General features: G+C 40.5%; 1 protein-coding gene across 5 annotated transcripts in view; it reads right to left on the bottom strand.

Annotated features, from left to right (window-relative positions):
• The window catches only part of APP (amyloid beta precursor protein), a 205882-nt gene that overhangs the window by 124365 nt on the left and 61672 nt on the right, over positions 1 to 19845 (bottom strand). For all 5 annotated transcript variants that reach the window (XM_027680895.1, XM_027680894.1, XM_027680892.1 and 2 more), the window contains exon 3: positions 14603 to 14732. In XM_027680895.1, the coding sequence (XP_027536696.1) occupies positions 14603 to 14732 (130 nt within the window). The remainder of the gene's footprint in view (positions 1 to 14602; positions 14733 to 19845) is intronic.

Genomic DNA, 19845 nt, shown 5'->3' on the forward strand with positions numbered 1-19845 from the left:
ATTAAGAACAGCTAAGGGAAACACCAAAATACAAACCAGCCTCCTTCAAAGCATGGAGGATCAGACTTCCTAAGAAGCAGACATTGCTTATGTACCTCCCGAGTACCTCCTGGAAAAAGAAGCTGGTATTACTACAGAGCCAAAATTATTTTGTGTTACCAAAATTAACTTTGATATCAAGTGGTTAAGATTCAATTTTCTGTTGACCTAGTTGCAATGATCTAATAGAAAAAAAGAGAGTAATTTAAATATTTTACACATCAAGAACTCACTGACAAAGCCACTGGGAGTTAAAGATCAAACAGAGTAATGCAGAAAGTAAATAACTTCAATAATCATGATCCTCATTCATTATCCCTAGTACAGTTTTTTGCTGTCTTTCAGTATTTCAAACTGAACAATTAGGAAGCATTTTGAATGGCTGGGTTAAGTACATCAGCTTGAGTACAGAACTAAAATACAACTCTTAACTACCAATTCTGCATTTTTAGGTACATACAAAAAAATTCCTAAGTGGAAAACAACAACAGAAATTCAGGAGGTTAAGAAAGTTTATTACTAATTTTTTTTTTAAAGCACATTCACACGTTCTACGAAAACTGAAGGAATTTGTATTAGCTTCAGGTTCACACATTTAACTGGAACAAATTCCCCTTTAAGTGATCGTGAAATTCCCCTTTAAGTGATCGTGAAATTCCCCTTTTAGTGATCATGAAGAAAGTTTCCATGTGATTCTGAACATACTAAAAAACCCTACTATTATTTCTCAGCCTGAAGGTTAGTAAGAAACTTCAAAATGTTGGAATAAGTTTAAATCCACAGCAAAAGCAAAATGCAGAACTGCTCATACATTCACTAATACAGATGAAATTGCTCATGAGGGAAGACTATACTGCAATCAGTAAATCAGCAGCAATTCTTCAACCTAATAAAGTATTTAAGCTATTAATTTTATTTTGTTAACAAGGAGGCTGTGAGTATCACTAAGGTATCGCCAGGCTCTGACCCAGCAGCGTTCCCATGAAATGGCAAGCTGGGATTCAAGGGCTGGTGTGATCTATGTATACAGAGATCAAGTCCAGGAAGTTTAAAACCAAATTGGCCATGCACAACTGGTCTGCAGAACCAGATTTTTCACTTCCATCACTCTGTGACTCCCCTACACGGGCATTTTTCTTCACTTTTAGCCCAAAAAAAGGCAGAAGTGGAGCAGAGCAGAGTACAGTCCCTTTCAAATAAGCCAATGCAAGACTTCTCATGGAGAATAAATAAGTAAAATGCAAGCACAGGATTAAACAGAAACACCCAGACATTCCCATGAGATGCCTGATTTGGTGAATGCCAGTGCATTCCCTGGGTACCATAGTTCCTTCACCTTCTTATAACAACAGGGATGAGTAGCCTACAGAAACTCGTGATACCTTCTGTGCTCAGCGGCCAAGACTGGCAGGTGGATGGTGGTGGCAGGAGGGAAGTAAGAGCTCTCTCTGGAGGTGACAGAATATCCATCCATCAGCAGCCCTCCAGCTTCCTGGGGCCAAGCTGGATCCCCAGACCATTCCTCCCCATCCCAAACACTTATGTCCCTGCCTGACCTTCACACAGATTTCCAAGCAAAAAAACCTCACACATAGTCATAATGATTCCTTAAAAAAAGTTCACTACAGCTCTACTTCTTCTGGCACATGACTTGGATGGAGGGCTGATAGTTGTAGTCTACTCAGCTCTCAGTTTTCAGTGCTGTTGACAAACCATGTGTCCAACTTCGAAGAGCTTCAAGAGAAGCAAACTTAAAAAAACCCAACCTATCAAAAAAATCCAAACAAAAACAACCTCAAACAAGCCACCGCCAAAAAAAGTCATCAAAAGTATGAAATGATAGAATTTGGAACGGTTCTGTTAAAAAAAACCCAAAACATCAAACCCAATCGCATCAGAAAGTTCTTGGGTTCCTGTTGCCATTCATCCCATGACAAGCACACTAAAAATACCTTGCTTGTCCAATTTCAAAGCGAATCTAGTATCTATGTGGATTCATCAAAACCCAAATTCCTGCATGGTTAACGGATGCTTGGTTCTTACAAATCATGTATAACCATTCTCAACTTATATTTTCCATTGCAGAAGCTTTTTGCAAGAAAATAACCCCCCCACATATTTCAGCACAAAATGTCTCTGGCTACACAGACATTCTTACTATCAGGCACGAGGAAAGGCTTCCATGTGAAAGAGAGAGAAACCCAAAGGGGATTTCAGATTGCACGACAGAGATGCCTGTGCTTGTGGGTAAGGGCTTGGAAGTGTTGAAGCATGTCTGACCTTCAAATGTCAGCGTGTTCATCTTGTGAAGGTTTCGGATGTTTACACAGGCCTGAAGTGCTGTAACTCTTTCCCCAGGGACACACTCTGAGTGCAGTGATCCATCCACCAGGAAGGCAGCTGGTGGTGTCCCAGCACAGCTGTGTGGGCACAGCCCTGCGGCCCCGGAATCCCAGCTTGCCATTTCCTGGGAATGCTGCTGGGTCCGAGCCTGGCCAATGTGAGGCCATGACTTCATCCCAAGGTTGTCAGTGATGAGATCTGATGAATGAACATGTGCTAGACCTAAGTGACTTCCAGCACTTGGAGCACAGCCTTGCCTTTCCAGTTATGGACAATTTATCCTTCTAGGGCAGATAAAATGCTGAGGTGCTGTGCTGTCACATCCTAAGTACCAGCTTTATCTTTGCCGAAGGGCAACGTGCCCTAAATGAGAAATACTTGACTGAAAATTAACCAGGCTCTTTCCTACACTTACTGAAAGTCATTTTGCAAACACTTTTCCAAGGTTACAGATAAACTCTCTGCTACAAACCTTCCCCAAAAACCAGAAGAGATGGAAAACCACTAAGGATGAGAATGTAAGAGCACACTTATAAACAAATATCTAAAGTCTCTCAATGAAAGACAAAATACCTTTTACAGAAAGCCACTGAAATCATTAAACACAGGGGCTTGTCTGCCTAAATCAACCAGAAAAATATGGAGATTATGTCCTGCCAGCACTGCAACAACAGAAAACCTACTACATATACTGCTGCTTACAGTATATATATATGTATATTTTTAAATTTTGTTGCTATGGTTAACAAATTAAGAACCATTTTACTCTGCTACTTAAAAAACAGAGACATTTTTCCTGAAAAGTAATTTTGATGTTTTGGTGAAAGTATTGTGTCATTAAAAAAATACCAAATCTAGAAACCACTTACAAACTTAAATTCAGAGTGATAGAGCTTAAATGCAAGGTGACCTCTATAATTACATAGGTAATAAATACTGTTGAAAACAATAAAAAATCCAACACAGACATAACGCACAACTCAAGTGCACAGTAGCAGTGTTTGTCCAGAGGCTGCAGCTAGCCTGGAAGTGTTGCTAATTTGTGCTTCACACAATGAGAGGTGGTTCAGCTGTTCCCAGACCCAAGGGGACTCGAGAAGCACTAACAGACATACACAACCATAAAAACAAGGAACCGTGCCCAGCATTCATGAAGATTTCACCCATCTGCTTCTACAAAAAGTCATTGGTCCAGTGGAATTGCTGCCTTGCTGGTTATTGCCCGTGTATGTGGGGTATGGGACAGTGCAGCCTCATACAAGTAACAAATATTTTAGAAGCAGGTCACAGTCCCAATCCACCACTCCACAATACTTTGGAAATGCAGTTTAAACAGCACCACTCATAACCAAATGGCTCCTTCCCAAAGTTCTGCCCACCACCGCAGCTTTTTCACCTTTGGATTCCAGAGCTTCCCTGATTTATTCAGTTTCAATGTTGCACTTAATGCATAGGAAGCACAACAATATCAGCACTTAAAAACGAGACAACAGAGTTCTTCCATCCTGCATAAACACTAAGGAAATCTTCAGTTCAACCAATGTTATAAGCCACATATGGGACAGAAACAGTGGAGGGGAAAAATATCGTAAGGTTTTTTGTTGGGGTTTGTTTTAAAACAAGAATTAAATGCAGCTACAAGAAAACATGGAATAACAGATCTGCATTTTTCACTGAAAAGGGAAAATTAAAGACCATTTAAAACATTCATCAGACACCACCAAAGGGGAAATAAATGACCATTTCTGTTATACAACATAATATCATCTTAGCTAAGTTTTAAGTAGAATATCTCACAGCAATCAGGTCATCTGATAAACAGAGCAAAAGGATCGTCCTTCAACACAAGTGAAGCAACATCACAACACTCTGTCTGCACCTGGAACAGTTATAATCTAGAAAGGTTTAATAAAGCAAATTTTACTGCAGTTTTTTGAAAAATAAAATATAAAATAGAAACTAACGTGAGGTAATTACAGCTTTCTTTACATTTGACAAAGTGCTGACATGAACAAACACCCTAACGCTCAGAATCCTGAGCATTTCTTTGCCATGATAGAAGGGTATTTTTTTTTCATCTTAAGTGCTTGCTGTGGTTTAAGCTGGCAGGCAGCTGAACTCCACACAACTGTTTACTTGCTCACTCCCCACACTCTCCCACTCCCCATGGGATGAGGGAGAGAATTGGTGGGGAAAAGTCAAAGTACAACGGAGATAAAGGCAGTTTAATAAGGTAGAAATGGAAGTTAGAAATTAATAATAATATACAAAACAAGCATTGCAAAATGCAAGACAGCAGATACTGAGAGAAAGAAGAGGATGTGATGAGAGGAAGAGAGATGTCAAGACAGGAAGAGGATTACTCAGAAGGAAAGGAGAGGTGAAGAAACATCTGGGGGCAAGGAGACTTGAGCGGAATGGTGATGAGCAAGACAGTAGCACCTGGTGAGCCAAAGAAGAGAGCAAAGCTGGAAAATCTGGGTGAGGGAGAGACTCAGTAAGAAGAACTGGACAGGGTCAGCAGCCCTCATAGAGACGGAAAAGCAGGAGAGCAGCAGGTTAGAGGGGAAAGGAGCAACTAAGCTGATGGCAAGCACTTTGATACAGCAAAGAAAACCACATAAGCATGAGAACAGTCCACAAAAACAGTTTAGGTCACGTGGTCAACAGCAAGTACCTACAACACAAAATCAGAAAAGGTGTAAGGTGTACATATGAGCACCCAGAGCATTCCCCAAGACAGTGTTTCACAACTTCTACAGACACAAGACTAAGGTCCCTTACACCTGATGAGTTATCTTGTAGCAAACTGTTGGGTTTCAAAACTTTGTAGGCTCTCAGCACCCAAAAGATGTGACAGATGAAAGAGGAGCTCATATACACACTGTGCAACAAAATATACAACTATGCAGTGTCTTGTGTTCACTTGAAACCTAAAGGTCTCGTCATGAAATACAGGGTGAATGGCTATTCCTCATCCATCTTCTCCAAGCTACTCATGACTTCGCAAAGCATTGTCAGAACCTCCAGCCACCTTCCTTTCTATGCTAGAAAGATCTCTTCTACAGTGTCATTTCTTCTATGGGAGCCACATCACACTTCAAGCATCATACTTCAACATACCCACATCACTCTTAACTCAACTTTGTACTTCTTATGAGGTGAGGAAGACCAGAACTGAACACTGTTCACAAACACAAGTGAGTCCCTAACTGCCACAGAGGTACTGTTCTATGTCTTGTTCCCCATTCCTTTCCTAATAACCCCTAACACTGTTGGTTTTGACACTAAAAAAAGCTATGTTTTCACAGAGCTAGTAATACCTAAAGGTCTCAATTCTGAGAAGTTAGAGACTACTCACGGTGTCACCATATACACTATGGTAAGATTAATGCATTTTGTGCTTCTCCCATGAGCACTGCTTTGACTACATCAATTTTTGCCTGCCATTTTACATCCAGTCAATCAATATCAAAGTCCCATCTGAAATTCCTTGTAGTTTGCCTTTATTAATTCTACCTTGAATAACTTAGTATCTTCATTAAATGGGTCACCTCACAATTTACCCTCTCACACATACTTTGAACATCACTGGCACAAGAACTGATTCCTTGAATTTCACTGGTGACCTTTCTCTACCTTGAGGATGGACCATTAATTCCTGCCCTTTTTATCTTTATGTAGCCACATAAGAGTTTTCTCTTCTATTCCATGGTAGATTAAATTTTTTAATAGCTTCTGGTAATGGACCTTGTTAAATTTCTTTTGAAAAATCAAAGGAGACACACTATCCATTTGCCTACCCACTCCTTTAAAAAACTGAGCTTCTCGCTCAGTACCATACTCACTGACAAGTCCAACATTCCTGGATGTTTAGCACTTCAAAAAAGCATCCCCTATCCCAAAGAGGTTTACTGAAATTTATTTCCAGAATATTCCCTAGCACTTTTTAAAAATATCCAGTGATTCCCATCACTGACTCTTCCTCTGCATCAAATCTGTTGGCAACATTCAGGCCTACTCCGAGACCCGAATGAATTTAGCATGAGAACTTAGAGCCACTTTCAGTTAGGTGATAGAATTTTTGGGAAGATGCTACATATGAAGACCAATTTAGTGGCCATGTGGGTAAAATGTACGCTTCCTTTCTGTCCCTCTCCCCATCTTTCCTTCCTAGGAAGCTAAAACAACAATACGCTTTAATTAGCAGGATTCTCCTACTCCAAAATTAAGTGCTCTGTGTTGAAGGGGGAAAAAAAAAAAAAGGAACAATCAGCTCTGTGGCACTTCAAAGATTCTCAGATGAAGATTCAAAGATGCTGGTCTGTCTGTTCCAAAAACTGGATGCACACAATGAATAAGCTGTGAAACTTATGCAGCAGCTTCACACATACACATAAAGGCTATTTCAAGCACTTTACAATTTGGAGCCCAACCATAAACAGATACTTTTGGTTTTGAAGCTTCTCTCCAGCTTTTCTCCAGCCTTCCAACTACAAATTTGGGATGACACTCCTCTCCCTAATGACCTTTATGAAACGAAACCTACGATCTCCAAAGTGTTTGGGTAAGGGTAGAGAAAGGAAATCAGGTTTGTCTTCAGGCAGGATCTGTGTGGTGAGCAGTAACTCAGGTGTGGAAGAGGCCAGGCCAGGAGGTCAGCAGGAAACACAGAATAGCTCGTTCAAGTGCCCACAGAGGGACAGGGCAGGCAGACAGGGCCACCCCACAACCAGCCTCCCTGGCACCCCCTGCACAGGAAGGGTCAAACTACGATCGGGGGCACCTTAGGTTCCCCCTTTTCTAATTTTTGAGCTCTTTTTAACCTTATTAATACTCTTTCAGCACTACTTTTTGTGGTTAACTCTTTTTATATAAAGTACTGCAGAAAAAGCAGGAACATGCTGCTTTTAATCCCTGATACCTCAACATAGCAGAGTTGCAAGTGACAGAAAACTTAGTCCAACTTACACTGATCATTCAAGCAGGAAACTGATTTCTCTTTTTAAGATCCTAAACATTCAAACAAACAAACAACTAACAACAGCAACAACAGTATTTGCTACCATGTGTAATGCTGTCTTTAGCAAATAGTTATGAAGACGACTTTCACATATCAGTGACCTTGTCCTGTGAGCTGTTCCTGAAGTGTGGACACTAGCTGTTCTGGTTTCCTTTGTCCATTGTAAAGAGACAAATAAACACATCATTTTCAATGCTTACCTATAAGAATTTTTTTTACTGCTTTAGGAGTAGATCTGCAGAGCTGTGATGTTCAAGATCTCGTAAAGTTTTTGTGGTGTGACCTGTTCCACAAATCCTTTTCTTATTAAAACCTTACTCACCAAACAAGTAAAACATATATACACCTTAAGAATGCACAGAAATACACAAGTTCAGATTTCTTTCTTCTTCTGGTCTTGTTCTACAAAAATAAGACATTTTGTATTTACTCTTAGTCATACATAAAGGTACATTCTGGTCATCAGGAGAATGCTAATTTTGCTTTATCTCTTCACTTCAGGGTTTCTTACGCCTCCAGCTAGGATTTGGCTAAACCAACAGCTGAACTGATGTTTGGCTCAAGTGAGGAGGTGGAAGCCTCCAGAAACAGAGCTGTGACTGTCTGAGCAAGCTTTCGTGCTACTGGTAGGCGATCTCATTCAGGATTTCTCTGCCCACTCCCTTTTCCTCCAGCTGATATTTTGTTCCCTGAAACATGCCAAAGGCCACTTTAGTGGTTTATACAGTCCTGCTTTGAGAAGAAAAATACTTGAAAAGACACAGTTATAAACCATGAGGCGATAGAGCTACTTAGAATTATAATAAAAATATAAACTCCTTACTGTTTGTATGAACGATCAGTAACCCAATGATCCTTAACAGCTCTTTTTTCTTTATTACTGAACATAAAATCCAGGCCAGAAGAGTTCAGGTATAACAGAAAACCATTTCTATTCACTGAAGCACATCAGGGCGTGCTCTTAATTACACCACTGCACAGAAGCACATTTAAAAACACACTGTAAGAACTGAGGCCCTAAAAGCTTGTGGCAACGAGTTTAGCTGTGAGGACACAGCAACAGAAGAGAACACTGCCATCACAACACCAAGTTGCTATCAACGTGCAGCCAAGCACAGTTCTGGACCTGGGCAGGGACCCGGTTTGGGAGCACGTGCCAAGGCCCTGCTGCAGTGGGAGGAAGCCAGTGTGTCAGGACACCTCATTATCCCTGCAGCGCTTGCAGTTTCACCAAAAAAACATGCCTAGTTTTCTCATCTCATCAGGCAGGGCCTTCTCACCCACCTGTCAGCACTCTACCAAAAATACCACTAGTAGGCAGGAATTCTGTGAGGGAGCAAAGACAGAGATGAAGTATTTCCCCCAGTGAGCAGTTACACCCTTCCACTGTGCCTAGGATTGCTCTAATACCTATGGACTCCCCACTCAGCAATTCAGAATGCCAGTATTTTTGGAGATCCTCTCCTTCCTGTCAGCTAGCACTGTCAGAAAAACTAGACATGATGTAGTTGTGTAGGCTGAAACTAAGAGAATTTTTTTATTTTAGGCAGAGTGTGGTGTGAGGCTTGTCTGCATCACTCACACGGCTGAGCAGAGACTGAGGCAAGCTGGAGGCGGATAGCTAAACTAACAGGGACAGGAAAACTCTAGGACAATTGTTTAATATTATTCTGTTGATTAGGCACTGCATGGAAAAACCAGTGGAAAGTACTTCCAAAGTATCCAGAAGAGAAGCTCTGCCATTGCAATTAGAAATAGGTGCACTAGAGTGTGCTTAGAGGAGGAAAAATAGCAAGTTCTGCCATGTAGCAGAAGTAAACAGGCACTTCACATGCTTGTGTGAAAAAATTCCACTGTTAAAATTGCAAGTAAGCTACTAGAAGAACCAGAAGAACTGTCAATGACATATATCTCTATTTAAATGATTCATTCCAGGCATAACCTTGGTGTTTTCTTTAGTTTAATTGGCTAGGCACGCATATCAAAACTTGAGCGCGCCTCTTCTTCTGACATCAACAAGTGGATAACTTCACAAGCTGTTAAAATAATAAAGCATGACAAGTTAATAAGTATTTTCAAAGATGTTTTTGTTAAAACCAGAAACAGAAGCCAGCTTTTCACTTCATAACCAAACAGCAAAACATACTTGTCATATTACCTAATTCACTTGTTTATGAACAAATGACTGCAAGTAATCACGTTTGGATTGACAGAGGCTATATACATAATGAGATTCCAATACATCTGGATCCTTCAAACACTGCCTGAGTGCAGTCCTTAGCAGCATACATTAACAGGATAATGAGGTAGAGTCACACATGAGCAAGCACTTTACACAGCACAGTTAATCAGTGCCCTGGTAACTTCCCTTTTACCCCACCTCACCATGTCCTGCCTGCCACGGCCACGACTGATCCACCAACATGTACATAACTGAGCCTCTCCTCCCTCTCCAGGGCTGTGGTGCACAATAAGCAGCTCTGCTGGTGTGTATTTCACCAACAGAAAATGAAAGGTCACCTGTTCAGAAAAGCATGGCAACACATATATCCAAGGTATTCAAAGAGACATGGCACAGGGACAAGGATGCCTGCTCCCACCACCAGCAAGGAACAGGGAGTGAATTACCTCATTTCACAGCCCACACTGCACAAATTCACCAGCTGCTTTTCTTCAGGCATGCAGTGAAGAGAGGAGAGAGCACAAACCAGAATTGCTTTTTGCCCACACTGCCCTGACAGATGCAGAAATCCTGCCCTCCTGCTGTTGGCAGCAGAGCTCCTACCAACATTTACATGCCAGGTGTGCGGCCATGCTATTTCCCCAATAAGAGTTTCCATAAAGCAGAGCAGAAACCCTGGGCTTCTTGGCACTGTCTGATGCAACCCTGCAGCTGTGCCACCCAGCAAGTCTGCCATCACCATTTTGGAGGGCTTGATTTTAGAAGCACATGCCATGTGCCCGCTGCAGGTGTCAGGATGGATGGCAGCACAAACACCGACACCGCGAGAAGAGAGCGCTCCAGATCCCCACCCTTCCACCAGCACATCCCATGGCTCCTCATCTTCGCCTGATCACCCAGACACATCCATGGCTCTATGTCCAGCAGCACACCCCTCACTCAAGTAGCATAAATTAACTCTTTAAGATTTGTACTAGTAAAAAAATCCCAACTAAACCTCAAATCCCACATGTTTTTCCCTTGTAGGCAGCACTGACACCACATTCAAGAGACCTAAATAGCCACCAAGATTCTTATTTTTGTCACAAAGTGGCTAACAGAGCTTGAAAGCCATGATAAGGACACATTGGAAGATGTTTTCTAAAACCAGGAAAATAGTTTTAAGGTAAATGCCTTCAGTGTGTTCACAAAGGTAACTAAAATTTACTCAACAGTTTTCTTTTCACAAGAAGTTTCCCCTCTTCAGCAAACTGAAACTGTACAGTAATCCTATGTCCCTGAGAGCAGGCAATGAATACACTGGTAAATGAGATTTATTGCACAAGAATATTTTCTGAAAGCTTGCAGATTTAAGAATACTGCAAAGTCCTGCACAAAGGCACAAAAATCATAGCTTAAATTTCATTAAAAGCTCTTCTTCTTTGGATTCAAATAGAAGTATTTTTAGGGGTCATATTTCTGTGGTCACTGCAAAGACATATGGCTGACCCAAAAAAGGGACTTTCATTTTGCCTTATTTAAATTATGGCTTTTATTCTCTTAAGAAAATATGAAGCTGTGAAACCTAGTCAATCTCATGGATGTTACTAAACTGTACTGCTACAAATAAATGCTGTAACTACTGTCCTGCACGAGTCTCAAAGATGAAAAACCCCTGGAGCAGCCAAGGGCTGTAGTGATATGTTCTCCACACATCTCAGAAAGCCTCGGCTGACGACTGCAATGCAAATGGACTGTGAAGATGCTCTGGCCTGAGAGCAGACAGATTTCTGTCACTCACTGCTTCTCAATTCTGTGAAAAATAAATGTCAAGATGGAAGAAACTACTGAGCTGACTCAAGATAAGTGGGGTGATCCTCACAGCAAAGTAAAATTAATGCTCAACCCTGGAATAAGCTGCCCACTGCCAAATGTACTTATGGCATCTTCATTCATACCAGATGGATTTAACAGTGGTCTACAGCAAGGGTCTATTAGGCACTAAAATTATCAAGGAATGGGCACTGCCAATGCCCAACTTCTGAAATTGCCCACAGCTACCATACCAAGGACAGTTGAGGCACACGCAGAGCTGCCAGGCAAGATGCAACTTTTATAAATTATCTTTTAACACTGAAGAAGTATTAGGAGGAGACAAAGAAATAAAAAAGCTCTCTGGACTCCTCAGTTCTGTAAAAAAAATAAGATTTAGGAAAAAGTATTTCAAGACAGACATAGTACTGCTTACGGTGATAATTTATAAAATCAGTGTCCTCATAACACTGAGCTGTTAGTTCAGGTTACAAGATTACCTACAAAAAAGACCCCAACAAGCCAACATGATACTGGATAAAATTATAAGAAGTGATAGTCCGCCAAAGCTATGACACACTGACACACTGAATTTAATCAACTCCCTGCCTCTGGTCTACCCCTTGACATATAAGGCACCAAGAATATTCAAGGTATTTGACCACAACTTTTATACTACAGGAAAAAAATCAAAGTAATTTAAAGGGGTAATTAATTGTCCAACAGAAAAACTAAATGAATACTCAGTTAAAAAAAACCAAATAACACTTTTGGGCAGGAATGACTTCTCTCAACGGGCTGTGCTCCCAGCCTCATGTGTGGGGAAATGACCCACTCCTCCATCCTCCTCCTCTAATGAACTTTTACCACACGTAAGAAAGTACAACATTGACCACACACAATGAGCAGAGTGCTCGTTGACAGAGAAATTCCAGATAATGGCCACAGTCACCATTTCTCCTCCAGAGGAAGTAATTATGTGGCCACCTATCCCCAGTAAACCCTTGGGAACATCAGTATCTAAGATTTATTCTAGTCAGGGTCAAAAGATGCATGTCAGCACAGGAGAAGGATGACAAATACAAACACTCGCAGAAATGACTGCATAAACTTCAATTACAATGAAATCAGATAAAAAATAACATATGGGGGGATTTAAAAATAGAAAACAGGAGCTAAGTGCTAATGAGCATGAAGTGCTTAAAAGTCTAAATTTTTTGCCTCCAAACCCTACCTTGCTGTCTAAGAAAACAGACGTACAACCTGCAATAATTTTTCTTTCAAAACTGCAACTCAAGAAAGACACCTTAAAAGTCCAAGTCCAGCTTCTCACTCCTGCAAGGAACTGCATATAGTCCTGTTCATAAATTTATGAACTTCCTCCTACATGATTAGACTTCTTACACCTTTTACCAGAAGACTGTTGGAGCTCCTTATGCTTGCAGATACTTCCTTATAATTTGCAGATTAAATTTATTCATGGCCAATTTATATTCATTTGCTCTTGCAATGACATTGTCTTTTAGCTTAAATTAGGTTGTAAGTTCTCCAGGGCACTGACCAAATCTACATAAAGACAGAGTCCTGAGCATAACAGTTCCCTGATCTTAATTCAGAGCTTTGCTTATGATAACAAGACAGTAAATAATAAAAATTAGTTTTTATAGTTCCACTAGTCTGATGTTCTTCCGCCACATCTCTCATTAGTGTAAGTGCACTTGCATGGAATCTGATCAAATATATCATGATGACTCTCTAGGTGAGATTGCAGTTCTGCCTTACCTCTAACAATTGCTTATCTGGCTCTACACGTCTATCGACACTACAAGCTGATGTTTCTATCCTAACTATGAAAAACCAAAGAAAACTCAGCAAAAAATGGGTAGAAGAGCATGTCCCTTTTAGCATTAAAATTTGGGGTGGAACTGACCAACTCAACTCATGTAGAGGTCTGGAAAAGACACAAAAACCAGCAGGCTCCTTCCCACAGTCAGAATTCATATTGATATAGGCAGGTCCTTCTCATCACAGAAAGTCTTGAATTTGGGCTCTCCTTGAAGACTTTTGCTCAGAATAAATTAGTCCTGCAGAGCCTCAGTAGCATCAACAACAATATTCTGCAGTGTTAGAAACATCTATTTTGTATCCATACAAACATCCATCATATCTAGAAACTTTACTGACAATAAAACTTCCCTGGTACTTGGTACAGATTTTGTACACCTGCTGTTTTGGCATCTTCTACCAGATTGGTAACATTCTTGTTAGTTAGTCTGCAGGCCCAGCTTTGCTAAGATGACACAGCCGCTGCCTGGGCATCAGATGGAGCGTGCCATGTGTTTTGTTCACAAATGAACGAAAATTCTACAAACATTGTGCATTTTCTGGATTTCTTTCATTATTTTTTTCAGGGAATAACTGGTCTGAGTTGCTTTCCGTGCCTTCTAGCTGCTCTGGATTAGTAGAAAAGCAAGTTCCAACTCTGAATTCCAGCACTAATCAGAAATCAAATCGCAGTGGTAAAGCAACATATTTAAATAGCTCACTGAATAGCCTCAAGAAAATGCTGCACCCAGAATGTTAATGAAAACATCAAATTAATGTGATTCTATTTTCCAGATGCTGACAGAAGTAATGTTTAACAAAAAATTAAAGGCCCAAACCTCCCTTTTAATTGATTCAAAGCACCAAGGACACAGGAGAGAATACCAAGCAACTGCTACAAAAATAAAGTTGCAGAAAGAAATAGGGGGATTCATAATCTAGCTTTTGCTTTTTTTTAATAAAAACAGATTCCCATTGTCTTTCACATAAGAAATAGATATTTCTTATCATAATACTAGATATTAAAAAAATAATGAGGGAAAAAAAGTAGTGCTTAGGGAAAAGATGGATAGCTTATAAGCAAACAAACCTGTAAACTGGGTGTACATATGCTTGTCTGTACATGAAGAAAAGAGGGGAGAGGGCAGATAATGACAAAAATCAGGGGAGTAAGCAGAAGACTGGTTTGTAGTCACTCATGAAAACAGCACTGGGAAGAGCAGGAGTATTTCCTCTCTAGTTAATTTAGTTTCAAAGGACTGAACAGTTGGACAAAACCCACCTCAGAAAAGATGATAATACTGAAGTTTCTGAAGATATTTATGTAGATTCTCTATCTTTTTCATGAAGAGACTGAAAAAATAAGAGCAGGAAAACCATACTGAAACTGAGTCACTCACCCAAACACCTGTAGGGAACCACAATATGTGGGTGGCCATTGCACTGCTTCCATCCCCTCTTGCACCAGTTCTGGATCGTAACTGGCTGGTTGGCTTCAACAACATTGGTGATTTGCAATTCAGGGTAGACCTGGAGTTAAAAGTATTAAAAAGGACAAATGTTATCACAAATATCCACTCTAGGTCATGCAATACTGTCACATGTGTTTGGAACATGGATATCACCAACACAATATTCATTTTTCCTCTCTTCTCTCTGTTCTGCTGTGTGATGTATTTACTTCACAGTACGACTACGTGCACTTACCTGGAAAGCTGGTGTGTCTGTTCATCAGTAAAAACATGTGGCTGCCAGATCAGAATAATTATGGAGGTAACAGCTGGCTGTCAAAATCATAACTTGGCCAGTTACGCTTGACTAAGCTAAAGATCAGGTAAACAGGTGTTTCATGGTAAAATACCTTCTCCTCCATGTCTCAGCTATTGCAAAAATCCACATACACAAGGCATAATCTTCATTCAACTAAAATTAATAGCATGCCTTTATGTTTATCTCAACCATTTTAACGAACATCATAATTCTTTCCCCCTGCATAGTATCAACAGCCTGTTGAATGAGTTATTCGTATTTAGGCTTACATGACCAATTTCTAAATTGCTGAGATCAGTATTCTATCTGCTTTAATACTGCAATACACTTCTACATCCACAACCATGCCATCACAACAAACTGGTTGACTAATTTATTGACAAACCACAACTTCGGCTTTCTATCCCCTTTATCCCATCCCCCTTTTCCAGTTTTACTGTCAATAATGGCTTATATGACCACCTTCACTGAGGATGGGTCTTAGTCACTGACTTCTGTGCAGACCCACCTCCCAGTGACCTCCTACACTCACATTTCATTCCACCAGGAGCACATTACCTTGCACTACACTGGGAAGGAATTTCAGAGCACACAAACCACATCCTTATGGATAACACTTAACAGGAACAAGTGCTCCTGGAGCACACCTAATGAGTGGTTAGCCCACACTAGCAGGCCAGGGCCAGCCGAGGCAAAGCCTGCCAAGTGCTTTGGACACTCAGCCCCTGTTGCTTCACTCCACACTCCCAACACACTGCACAGCCCACAGCTCTTGCTTTTCATCAAACATCAAACTCAGAAGAAAGTTCTAGTTTGCCTTTGCTTTTTCTCCAGCAATCCTAACCAATTTCCAAGTGTGTCAAATCTGAGGATTTAGGTGCACTGAAAACTACTGTCTACTCCTACCTACCAGTGGAAAAGCAAAACAAAGAACAAGTCTGAAGTAATTGCAGATGCTCCAAAAACATCCTGTAGAGAAAGAACATAATCCAAAATAGAGAGAGCTGGGTTAAGATTGGTGAATTCTGAGAGTCCAAAACCAGTGCCTGAAAAACCCCTGTAAGAACCTCGACAGCCCTGCTGATTTGTCTGAATCGTGGATCTCCACCAAGCTCACGGCAGGTGTGCAAAACCTGTATTAAGTACCAGGGAGGTTTTATTGTCAGTAAAGTTTCTAGATATGATGGATGTTTGTATCAATATGAGACAGGTATTTCTAAACCTGCAGAATATCATTGCTGATGCTACTGAGGCTCTACGGGACTAGTTTATTCTGAGCAAAAGTCTTCAAGGAGAGCCCAAATTCAAGCCTTTCTGTGATGAGAAGGCACTCCCCTGAACAAAGGCTAAAATCTAACTCTGGCAAAAAATGAAGCAAGTAGGCTATTTCACTGCAGCTTGAGCAAAAGTCTCAAACTTTAAAAGACACTAACAAACAACACTACAGCCTCCTCACACATGAGATCAGTAGTCTTTGAATGATTATGCTCTGGTCCACATGCATGGGAACAACAGAAAGTAATCAATGCATGATTGGAAATAATTGGATATAATTCTTACTTTCATTAAGAGACAGGAAGGGGCTAGTACAATTGTAAAATCAAACTACATTAACAGCCTAATGCACAAAACAAGGGCAGGTACAGTAACCATGCCAAGGAAACGACTACAGAACGAAACACTGCTTAAACAATGCTAAAGAGATTGAATGTTAACCCTGCCTTCTATTACAAAATAGAATTTTTTAATCAGATACTCCTTGCCTTGTGCAAGCACTTCAAAGAAGCCATCTGATAGATCTCTGCCGGTTTTGACGGCACTTTCAGCTCACTACAGCCGACGGCTGAAGCATCAGGGAGGCAGAAGGTGCAGCCTTGGATGTTAACCCAGCACACGAGATACAGCACAATTCAAGAAAGACCACAGGGCAAAACTGAAGACTTCAAGAGGGAAAGTTTCCTGCCCTCAGAAGATTGCAGCTTTGCTTTGTTCTTTTTGTGACTGAGGCTGATGGTCATCCTCCACGTTACAAACAGAGCACCATTTTCACACTACTCACTGGAAATGGCTCCAAAGGAACTTGCAGCTCCCCCTGCTCCATCAGTGCTTCAAATCCTGAACTCTGAACTTAAACAGCAAGGTTCAAGGAAAGTTCCCCTTTCTTCCTCAAGCTCTATATCTTTTCCCTTGGGTCCCCTCAGTTCCACCTAACATATCTGCACACGCTCATGCTCTTGACTCCTGTCACAGCACTGCCAAAATGGATTAGGAGGTCACACAGCAGGAAACTTCACACCTTAACTGCTGTGTAAATATTACACCACAAGGCACCAGAGCTGCCTCAAGAGCTAACAAACACTGCAAGAGAAAGATTTTATTTTCTCTGGACACTACCTTTAGCACTGCCATGCTGCACTCTTCCAGGTTCATACCTCTGCAAACGTCACATTCCAGTAATTACAGCCCACAGTTACGCAACACTGTCACAAGCCACGCGCTTGATATATCACAGTGTCACCAACACCTTCTCATCGGGGACATTGTAACATTCCTCAGGGTTAAGTGTCACTTGTCACTGACAGAGGAAGTAGATGCCTTCAACGAAGACAACTAAAAAAATTTTGCAATGGCTGAACTGGAACGTTTCAGAAAAAAATTAAGACAAAAAACTCAAACCAATTTATTCATCCACGTGAAGATGTGCATAGCTTTAAAGTGACACAAAATAGGATTTTTATCCATGAGAACAAAGACAACACTCAGCTGCTTTCCTGAGGTGAATTTCTAATGAGTAAGAGTGTACTATTAGTGTAGGGCCTCACTGAAACAATAAGATTAGAGAGGGAAATAATTTATTATTTTTATTTTTACTGTTTCCCCAAAACCACCATTTTAACTGGTGGGTAGTACAGTGAACCAAATTCTAAGCAGTTAACAGTATTTGTCAAAAGTACGCAAGGACAAAGAAACACAAAGAGGCCTCTTCTTCTGCTTCTACATCAGTTATTAAACTCCTAATTTCCTCTGACAGGTCACACAAAGCTCCGTTCACCCTTCACGAGAGAAAACAGGCTTTGAATTTCATTATCAATAGGTTAATGCCAGTGTATGTGCTGAGGAAAGTTCCCCTCACTAGACTTACATAAGGTATTTGCTCTGAATTGAAGTGGGACCTACTTAGTGGCACAGAAAAATGAGCCTCATATTTATTTATAGTGTCCCTAATGAGCCAGTGTTCCTTCTAGAGAGTCAGCATGAGCAGTGCTAGAAAGTTGCAGGAGATCCAAACTTTCAAAATTATCACAACTTGCTGTAGAGCAATTCCCTTAATACATCTTAAAAGAAACCACAGAAGAAATAGATCAATTAAATCTAGAAAATTTAACTGGCAATCAAGAGTTACAGTTGCATCTTCATTTACTTCCACTGACATTACCAGCTCTCCTTATATACCGACTGCAGAAACAATAATCTAAAAAGCCAGTCAGGCTTCTGAGAATTTCATATAATCTTACTTATACTTGTGTTTACCACTACTAGCTCTGATTACAGATGGATTTAGGACTAAAATGTGTATCAGCTGTGTGATGCTTCTAATTAACTTCTGGCAAGTTGAATCCCCCTCCCCTCCCCCCCAGGAATATTCATACAGATAAAAGAAATTAAGAAGTTACAGCTATAAATCGTCAGAACAAAAATGAGGGTGGTTTTAGCAGTTGCATCTTTAGCAACTTGGATCATTTGAACACTTTGACAGGGGAAGATAACTCAAACTAGGATAGAGTCTGATTACATCCAGACTTTCCCCTGTGCTGTCCTCCCACAGCCTTCCCCAAAAAAGAAAAACAACAAACAACCACATAAGTTAGTCTGTGGACAAGTTTACTTCCAGCTGAACCATGTGACTTTGTGCTTTAAATATACTATACTTACAGTATCGATGTTACTTTAAATACTGAGAACTGTTCACAGCAATTATCAGACAATTTGCTTTTTAAAATTGTAAACAAAAATCACAGATGTGACAGAGGTAACCATCTACCTCTGTTTGAAATGAGCAAAGAAGTAGTTTTTTTATCACTTCGGTGAAGTAATCTGCAAACAATTACTACAAGCACAAAAGAACATACACATTTAATAACCAATGTTTAGGAAGACTGTGGTCTTAAAATTGCTTGTGGAAAACATCCTTCGGCAGCAATCACATCTGAGGGATAGCTAAACAATGCTTCAACTGTGAAAACAAGCCCTCAGTTCCAGATCAACAAATTATAGTTGGATCAAAACCTATTTCTATTCCTTTCCAAAGTATATACATGCTTCCCAGTATTTTGCACTGATGTGTTACTGAACAGCAGTAACAAGCAGACCTGCTGCACTCATTTCCACGCGTTTGGCATGTCCATGCAGAGGAAGGATATGATAATGATTTCTGTGTCTCTGCAACCTTTCCACTCTATGCCTTCGGAAGCAGCGACACTGCAGAGTCCCAGATGTCCAAGATCAGCTGCAGGAGTGGTGTCACATGAGCAGCAGTGACACAAGCACCATCAACCCTGAATGAAATGCCCTCTTCTCAGCCCTGCAGTCTGTGTCTGGAAAACAGACAGCTATATGGAAAACAAAAGTATTATAAGTCTCAATGTAAAAATAGTTTATTACTGGTTTCTACAACAACTTTTCTATATTACTACAGAGGGTCTTGGTATAAGGTAATGTTGAATCTTCACTGACTAAGTTAAACTTAGAATTTGGACTCAAGAAGCAGGAAATTTTCATCTGGTTGTTTGTTGGGTTTTTCTGTGGGTTTCTTTTTGTCTTGGTTTGATTTTGTTGTTTGGGTTTTTTTAACTTGCTGCTGCAAAGTTGTGTA

The sequence above is a fragment of the Neopelma chrysocephalum genome, unplaced genomic scaffold, assembly GCF_003984885.1.
Source record: "Neopelma chrysocephalum unplaced genomic scaffold, ASM398488v2 Primary Assembly neopelma1_60, whole genome shotgun sequence".
Taxonomy (NCBI): Eukaryota; Metazoa; Chordata; class Aves; order Passeriformes; family Pipridae; genus Neopelma; species Neopelma chrysocephalum.